We start from the raw sequence: 9,004 nt of genomic DNA, 5'->3' as shown, positions 1-9,004 counted from the left end.
AGGGCCAAGCAAGGACATCAGCTTGTTAAGCCCGTCTTGCATGCCCTGGGGCAAAGAGGAAAATTACTCCATCCTCACCGAGGATCAGTTGTAACGACTCAGGTGTAGATTGATTACAAATGCTACCAGGTGCAGCGGGGCTGCCGTAGCTTTGCGCTTAGAGGAAGCGTTAGCTTGGTCACCGACCTTTCGTTCTATACTTAAAACAAGTACGAGTTTAGCGGATCGCAATCCGCTTTGCTCTAATAGTAATTAAAACCTTAACCCAAGGCTAATTAACTCTTCCGTTTAAATTCAAAAACTGACTTTTTTATTATTATCTGCAGCAAAGCCTATCTGCGACAAAGCCGCCTAATTTAAATTGCATAGATTTCCCTAAATATGTATAGTTAAATCTTAATTAATGTATAACTAGTGGCTATCCAGCCCCGTACCGTATTCTTGTTTGGGTGTGGTGACACCATGCCCATCCGGTGTGACCCCCTCCTGTTACCAGGGTATGTGTAACCCCGTTACATACATCCTAGTGAGGCAGGGTGTAACACGAACTATTGTGTACTACCACTTATACATTGGCTACATTTGTAATAAATAAAGGAATATTCAATTGTACGAGATTGACATAATACTTGGTGTGATTGTAATCATTTATAAGTGCCGAAATTTTGGTATCTATATAGATAAAGGATTCCGAAAAGGAGGTCTGAGGATGCCATCCGAGACAGCCATGAACATGGTACGTACACTACCGCTTTAGAGGAAGACTGGATAAGAATGAGATAAGGCATATTTGAAATGAAAAGAGATTATGGCTCCTAAAGCTACATGAATCATACCATCAGAGCACCGAGACTTTATATGTATAAAGCCTTCATATGCAAAAGTAGAATTTACATCCGTGATATATAAAGCATTGGATACACTGAGCTTGGATCCAAGGGAACCTTGAGAAACTTCAACTTGAAGTCTGAATCTGAGGATAACCTTCGGGCAATTTGAACTTGAAGTCTTTGCAAAGCGACTGGCTCACGCCACTCACTTAAACGGTAAAGACACGTCGGTCTCATCACTCGTGTAGATTCCCAAGTGGAAAATCATTTTGTACTGAATTGTCGTCACTCTGTGCTCGTGACATCATTCAATGATGTCACACGTGCATGTGATATTTATTGTACTGAAATTCCTGTTCGTCGAAGGTGATGTATGCCACAGAGATCCGTAACGCTATAATCGAACGTTTTTAGTAAGTTAAGCTTTACTGTGCGTTTGGGGAATGCGGGCTTTGAAAGTAAATGCTTTCTCTGTGCAAGGTGCACGGCATCCCGGTCACCAAGCTCTACACCGACCTCCTCTAGACATAAGACAAAAAACAATTGCTGCCGCATAGCTATCCTGCATCAACTTTGATGCAAATAAGAAAAAGCAAAAACAAGTTGCATAAAAATTTCGCTACATTGCGTTGCCATATGAATAAAATCATACTAGTTTTTAAGTGGTAGCTATCGATATTTTGCGCACAACAAGCATAAATTTAAAAGCATCTTAGCTCTATAAATAAATTCGTCAAAACTCTATTTTACATAACTTGACCAGTCATTCCCCCACGCTGCCGACCTAAAGACAAGGTCGTTTCTACGTCCTCGTTGTTGCATAAAATGCATTCCATCATGCGCAGACGTATACCTTCATCACTATCATCTCGATTAGCCTCACCGCTGAGTCGTGTTATATCCACCAAGTCCGAGCCTGTATTCGACAAGCGCGACGGCTCAAAAGGCGAGATTGACAGCGCGCGCGCTTTCATAGAGTTTAAACGCGAGGCAGACCCATATCGCGATGTAGCAGAACGTGTTCATGACTGGAACGAGATCAATTCGGGCCGTCGCGACCCAAATGAGCGCAAGGTCCAAGCAGCGCGATGCATGGACTGCGGCACGCCGTTTTGCCAAACTAACACTGGCTGCCCAGTGAATAATCTTATTCCGGAGTGGAATGAGCTGGTTTTTCGGGACGAGTGGAAGGAGGCTAGTGACCGACTACACAAGACTAATAACTTTCCTGAGTTCACGGGACGCGTGTGCCCCGCTCCTTGCGAGGCAGCGTGCGTCGCCGGCCTTGTGGACGACCCTGTTACCATTAAGAACACCGAGTATGCCATCGTGGACCGTGCTTTTGAGGAAGGATGGATTGTACCTCGTATTCCGCGTCGTAACGGTCTGCGCGTGGCTGTTGTGGGCTCGGGTCCTGCTGGTCTCGCAGCCGCCGACCAACTTAACCAGAAGGGCTACTTTGTCACAGTTTACGAGCGCGAGGACCGCATCGGAGGTCTTTTAATGTATGGTATTCCAAATATGAAGCTTGACAAAAAGACAGTCAATCGTCGAATCAATTTGCTGCAACAAGAAGGCATTAATTTCGTCACGAATGCCGAAATTGGCGTCACTACGTCCATAGAGCAGCTGCAGGGTGAAAATGATGCCATTGTACTAGCTTTGGGATCTACAGTTCCGCGTGACGTGGACATTCCTGGCCGTCATTTGAAGGGCATTCATTTTGCCATGGAATTTCTTACAAAGAACCAAAAGCGGCTGATGTTAACGGTGGATGGTAAGCTGCAGAGCGGTTGGAATCGCGAGTTTGTTACGGCGGAGGGAAGAGACGTTGTGGTCATTGGCGGCGGTGATACAGGCACCGACTGCATTGCGACGTCCATGCGGCAGAGGTGCAAGTCAGTTGTGAACTTAGAGCACAATCCAGAGCCCCCAGCACAACGTTCTCCGGAAAACCCGTGGCCTGAGTATCCGCGCATCTACGGTGTTGATTATGGCCACGCTGAGGTCCGCTCTGTATTTGGTGAAGATCCGCGCAAGTACTCTCGTATAACAAAGGAATTCAAGGGAAACGATAAGGACGAAGTCACTCATGTAGTGACCATTCTGGGTGAAAAGGATCCCAAGACCAACATTATTACAGAGATTTCTGGCACGGAGGAAAAAATCCCGTGCGATCTTGTACTGTTCGCCATGGGTTTTTTGCACCCCGACCAAAAGATCGCAGAAACATTGGGTCTAGAGGTCGATCAGCGTCGTAACATTCGCGCTGCTTACGGTGACTACCAGACGTCCGTCGAGGGTATATTTGCTGCTGGAGATTGTCGACGTGGTCAGTCTTTGGTCGTGTGGGCAATCAATGAGGGTCGTGGTGCTGCAGACGCAGTAGAAAAGTATTTTTTGCATGAGGGTTTTCAGCCAGAGGTATCTCAAAATCAGCGCTTTGGCTAAGTTTTGGGCGCTGTACATGATGACAAAGTGTGCTACAATCCAAGGTGTTACAAGGTTAGAGGTACTTACCTAATATGGGACAGTTATCGTAATACACATGAAAGTGCTAAAAGTCAAATTCTCTTTCAGTAAAATCCTCTAAATGCAATATCATGTCAGCAGTGAAACGCCCCAGTGCTGTCCTCAAGTTGCATGCAACCCGAGACATCGAGCGTATGGACATTGGTCAGCGCCGACACATCGCGCACGTTTGGACAACTACGTAGGGACAGCTTATGAACGGCTCCTAGAGCTGACACATCTTCAATATTCTGGCAATAGCTCAAATCAAGATCATAAACACGAGCGAGAGGCGACGCATCTACCAACCGAGAGCAACCGGCAAGTTTGACAGTGCGAATATTCTCAGCTAGTGGGTGAACGTCTTCAAGGGCAACACAAAAGCGCAGGTCAACTTCTTGGATTTTGAAAGGGGATGTTTTGTCGCCAATGTGACAGCACCGAGATCGATTCGCCTTCGGTATATGATGAGTTGACTCGGTAAGCACTTCAATATTGCTAAGCTTTTCGCATCGGTATGCCACAATAGAGTCCAATCCGCGCAGAGAAGACCCTAGTGTCTGCAAATTGTTACAAAAACTTACGTCAAGCTCACAGACCCAGCGTATACCATCAAGCGAAGTGAGCTGGGTGCATTGAGCTATAACTAGTCGATGAAGTGGAGGCAGATGACGGAGCTCGGAGGTTGAGAACTTCGTACAACTTGACAGATTAAGCTCACGCAAACTCGAAATTAATGCAAGAGTACTCAAACTCGTAAGCTTGTCGATTTTTCGTAATGAGAGCCTTTGCACACCGTTGCTCACAGCTGAAATATCGGTGACGTCATCGCAAAGAGCGAGATTTATACTCGCGACTTGTCCAATAATATTAACATCTGTAACATTAATGCAACCCGAAAGATCTAAGCTTTTAACAAGACCAAGCGCAGATACGTCGACAATTCCGGTGCATTTAAGAAGTTTGAGAGTGTGTACTTGTCCAAGTGCGCTGACATCCGTCACATTTATGCAGCCAGAAAGATTAAGTAAGTAAACTTTACCCAGAGCGCTGACATCCGTGACATTTTCACATCCGCCCAGATCCAAGTCGTAAACGTTGCCAAGTGCACTCACATCGCTAACTTCTGGACAATTACGCAGACTCAGGCAGCGTACGCGACTCAGCGAGCTCACGTCGATGATTCCTCGGCATGCGTTCAGTTGTACGGACTCACACATTGCCAGTGAAGTGACATTGGTAATATTGTGGCAGTATGATAAGTTTACATGTTGCGAGTCACTTAGAAATGTCACGTCGTCTAGAAAGCTGCAGTAGCTCATATCCACCTCACGAATACCTTTCAGCCAGTGCAGACCGTCAACCTGGCTGCAACCACTCAATCCGAGCTCTTGTAGGCAATTAACACCGTCAAACAAACTGAGACAAACAACACCTGATAGATTTAAGCGCTTCACTTGAGCGTCGCTGCTTTGGATACAGTTCTGCAACGTCTGAGGGCACGTAAAGCGCTTACCTCCTCCATTTGCGTCGGTGAATCGATTAATTGATGGTGAACGGAAATCGGGCTCACGTATCGTTTCATTGCGCTCGACATCAACGATTAAATTACCGGTAGCATCCACGTTGTAGTGGATACTTTCGTAAAGTCTGCCACTCTCTGTGTCATCCCCGACGGGTTGAAATGTCACAGGCTCTTCCAATTAGCTAACACTTGAAGAAGTTTACGAACTGTACAGACCAGCGAGGCCTCGATTTGGATCTGGACGCTATTGTGCACAACGTCATAGAAGAAGCGACTAAGTTCTGCTATCATTCCAGCCTCGTTCAGAGTCAGAAAATGAATTAAGTGTCCTTCCCACACATCGATTGGCAATAAGTGCTGGAGATGACAGATACCTGATTGTGGCTGCATTGCGTATCGATTGAGGATACGAAGAGTGACTGTATCGTGGAATTCTATGCTGCTACTGCTGCGACTACCTTTGGCGAATATTGATGAAAGACCAGCTAAATCGTCTGCTGCATCCAGGTAAACTGCAGTACCATGTGCGATATTATCATGTGGACTTGATGGTTAAGTCTGCTGCCTCTACCACTTCCGCTATATACTTTTCAGCAGGATTGGTAGAGGGTGTAGATCAAAGTGCCGGTCTCATCGAAAGTTAAACAGAACTATTTTAGCAACAGCTACGTATTAAAGATCTTGGCGCTTCGATGAAATGGATCACTCGCAAATTGTCGCCGCGTGTATCATCAGCAAATTGACAGCTCGACACGAACGGCGTAGGCACATGCAAACTTTGCTATTAACATCGGTAATCCAACTTTATTTATTCTGTGTGGTGCTACATCATATTAGAAAAATTAAATTCTTAGTAAACTCCTAATAATTTAATATGACATCTAACGTGTCAACTACGTCAGCCTTTGCAGCTCTTAGTTCTTGCCTTTCTAGTGAATTGCGTTGTTTCTTTGATGCTCTGGAGTGCAATCAAGCCACTCACAGAATATTGCATATGCGTAAAGGACGGCAACAACTTGAGTCGTACCTGATGATGCAATATAGTGGTGCGACAAGCTTTGAGCAATTGATAAGGAAGAACTCGCTGCAATGGGAGCATCATGTGAACAAAGCGGACAAGAGCAATAAATTAAGAGTGCAAAAACGCCAACTTTTATCGAATCTACTTCCTGGTTTGCAACACGTTATCGATATCAGAGTGGGAAGACCTGGAAAACCAGACGACGCAGTGTACCTTGAAGATGAGTATGCGAGAAAGTGGCTGCCACGCGGTAACTGCATAGCGAAGTGGAAAGATAAGGAAATGACGTACTGTTTTCCGCTGATCCGTGGTTTACGAAAGTTCACAGGTCAAGAAGATGATGGCGAGCTTGCACAAGAGGAACAGAAAGACAAGCATGGGATCGATGGAGATTTAGCGATACAAACTAAAAAAAAGAAGCTTTTGGACAACAGCAAACTAAAAGGGCAGTTAGAGAAGGAAAAGCAGTTGAAATTTTTTACCAAGCCACAAAGTGAAAGCAGGTGGATGATTTCGACGACGAAGGAAAATGGAGAAGCAGGTCATTTGGCAGTACTCAAGCGCAGCGACGGCGACTTCATTTACGTGCTTGGGTCAAAGAATACGCACTTGATAGCTCAAGTAGCTGATGACGTCGAAAGGACCCAAATGATTCATCAAAAAGATGGTAGTGCTGATATGTTCTATTCTGCGGCTCCAATTGCGACCGCGATTCTGCGAATGCTTTCAGCATTGGAACCGTCAAAACGTCGATTGCTTCAAGAGTTTCTATGGCAGACACGCGCCACAGCATGTTTTGAAGTTTTGATGCTAAATCATCAACACGTGCAGTCTCTGGACTATTTGGTCGAGAATACGCCTGTATTTTATGGCCTTTCTCTGATGACATTGAACCCGCTGGAAGGTGCCGAGATTTGCGTTAATCCGGTGCTGATCTTTGAGATCATGCGCGCTCTTGGAGTCCGCACCGTAAATTTTGAGATCCTCGAAGTTGATGGGATTGGTGACAAAGCTGCGATAGAACGTACTAAGAATGACTACCAAGTCGAAGGATGTGTTTATTTGTTTTTGGATGACAACGCTGTTGTGATTGGTATGCAGAAGCAGAAAAGTATCTGGTATGTTTGTCTTCGCGCTATTCGAGAGAAAGCTAAGACATTTTGCCGCACGTTAATCTCCAAAAACTTCGGAAAGGACAGAACTGCACCTTTATCTCCAGCCGAAGCACTGGATCTAGTAATGGAATCGTTACATAAGCGCTTTATAGCCATCAAACAGTTTCTTCAGATATCACTTGAAGTCTCTCAAGCCTACGAGACTTTGGGAAAGCAATTTCTTGAGTATCTGTATCAAAAAGAGCTTTTTAATGGAAATTTTGCCGAAATTAATCAGGTAGAAAAAATCAGACAGGTCGCCAGAGATGTCAGCAATTTTTTTCCCATTGTTTGGAAAAAGTTTCTCAATGAAACTGGTTTGAGTGATTACATCGTCAGCAACTAGACCTTTTTAAAATAGTAAATCCATGCGTTTTTTGTATCGACTCAAGGTTGGTATGTATTCACTACCTTCATTAGAATTTGAAGCGCGCAACGCCTGCTCTCCAAGCTTGCGGGCAATAAACATTATATCACAGTAGCCTGAGAGCCGTACAGCACTTTGTCATCAACCATCTCTCCTACATACACAAGCCAATTTCAAAATTGACTTGAACAAAGCTCTCACGTAGACCGAATGATGCTCGCTCGATTAAGCATCAATTCGTTACAGAAAGCGCTACTAAAATGGCGCTATCACCACCGAAACTACCCCTTCCACTTAGGTTACTACTGCTAACAAAACCCGCCAAAGTGGATTCAGTGACAAAGCTCTGTAATCGTTTGCGATTAAGTGGTCCCCTTGAACTACTTTTCGATGGGCTATATGCAAATCCCACAATCGATTGCTATTTTCGCGCGATCGGCTTAACAACTTAGAGCCAATGAAAAAGACGTGTCTTCACCATGCGTGTGATGCAACGTGTGGGAAGCACCAGACAACCAAATGATACCATCCTTCGAACCACTCGCATACTTCACATCTGGCATCGCACACAGACGCAAGTGGCTACTAAAAGCTTAATCAATAGAATATCAATGTCCCACAACGTAGCCCTTTATAACAAATGCGTCTCGCATGGTGCAGCTTCACAATTATGCACATCACCCGCATTTGAATTCTGAGCGCAGCTAAGCACTCGACTGCAGTCACTGAGTAATTAAGCTTTAGGGATGTTCCACGAAAACAGCACCTATCCAGCAGACGCTGCAACTTTGACTAAGGAAATTGTAGCATCAGCTTCGTGGGAACCATTCAAGGACTAACGTCTTCTTAAAAAAATCGCTGGGCCGCAGCGTACACTCATCTAAAGCTGTATGCAAGTCCAAAATCTTCACCGTGCCATTTAAATGAAGAAGATCACCCGATGTCAGAGCTAATCTCGCATTCACTGTCGACAAATGGTCCCGTCCTGTTCCTCCCTGCTCTCGCTATGAGTTACTAACACTTCAGTTTGCCGGAACTTGATCAAGCCATCACTACATTCTAATGTAGCCATTCGTGCCCAAAATGTGACAAACTTGACATTTTACAATAGATGTATCTTCTGTAAACATTGTGGGAATTTATAATGAGAATATTACAGTATGATGCTCCATCTTATATGAAGTCACAAACATTCCGTGTGATACAGAGTGCTGGTTCGTATGTACTAGTGACGAGGCCGACGTGTCTCTATTATTCGAGATGGGTGGCGTAAGCCAGTCCTTTCTACTGGATATTTTCCACGAAAGCTAGAATTCAAGCTTTTCAAAGTCAAGATTCGTACAGCCATGATCTTGTAAAAGTTGAAGCGGCATTCCCTTCCTGGAAGGAGCTGAAGTGGCAGTTTTTGCGAGTGTTCTCGCCGCCAAACCAGGCATTTTGCGATCGCGTTTCCTCACCGCCCGATAGGCCGAGAAAGAGTTGGTGGACTTTGTCTAAGCGTTGCGAGCACTCATTGCCGGGATGGAGAGTCTCCGCACTGGCGTGGCCAGAATGGAAGTCTTCCGTATGCATCAGTCCTCTTTTGAAGAAGCAGCG

At 45.0% G+C, this 9,004-nt stretch overlaps 3 protein-coding genes across 3 annotated transcripts; 2 read left to right on the top strand and 1 right to left on the bottom strand.

Annotated features, from left to right (window-relative positions):
• Positions 1–1,655: 1,655 nt before the first annotated feature.
• PHALS_12782 (glutamate synthase) lies at positions 1,656–4,738 on the top strand (the record flags this gene model as incomplete). Its single annotated transcript, XM_024728402.1, has 6 exons — positions 1,656–3,254; positions 3,336–3,342; positions 3,411–3,506; positions 4,251–4,368; positions 4,484–4,580; positions 4,646–4,738. 6 exons carry the CDS (start codon positions 1,656–1,658, stop codon positions 4,736–4,738), a joined length of 2,010 nt encoding a protein of 669 aa, XP_024578883.1.
• On the bottom strand, positions 4,739–5,732 carry PHALS_14634 (uncharacterized protein). The gene has a single exon (XM_036407532.1). It carries the CDS (start codon positions 5,254–5,256, stop codon positions 5,029–5,031), a length of 228 nt encoding a protein of 75 aa, XP_036263226.1. The 5' UTR covers positions 5,257–5,732; the 3' UTR covers positions 4,739–5,028.
• An 8-nt stretch (positions 5,733–5,740) lies between these two features.
• On the top strand, positions 5,741–7,387 carry PHALS_12781 (uncharacterized protein; the record flags this gene model as incomplete). The annotated part of the gene is made up of 1 exon (XM_024728400.1): positions 5,741–7,387. One exon carries the CDS (start codon positions 5,741–5,743, stop codon positions 7,385–7,387), a length of 1,647 nt encoding a protein of 548 aa, XP_024578881.1.
• Positions 7,388–9,004: the final 1,617 nt, after the last annotated feature.

The sequence above is a fragment of the Plasmopara halstedii genome, assembly GCF_900000015.1.
Source record: "Plasmopara halstedii genome assembly, contig: Scaffold_650, whole genome shotgun sequence".
Classification (NCBI taxonomy): domain Eukaryota; phylum Oomycota; class Peronosporomycetes; order Peronosporales; family Peronosporaceae; genus Plasmopara; species Plasmopara halstedii.
The sequence above is the reverse complement of the archived record's forward strand: the minus strand, read 5'-3'. Positions and strand labels throughout refer to the sequence as shown.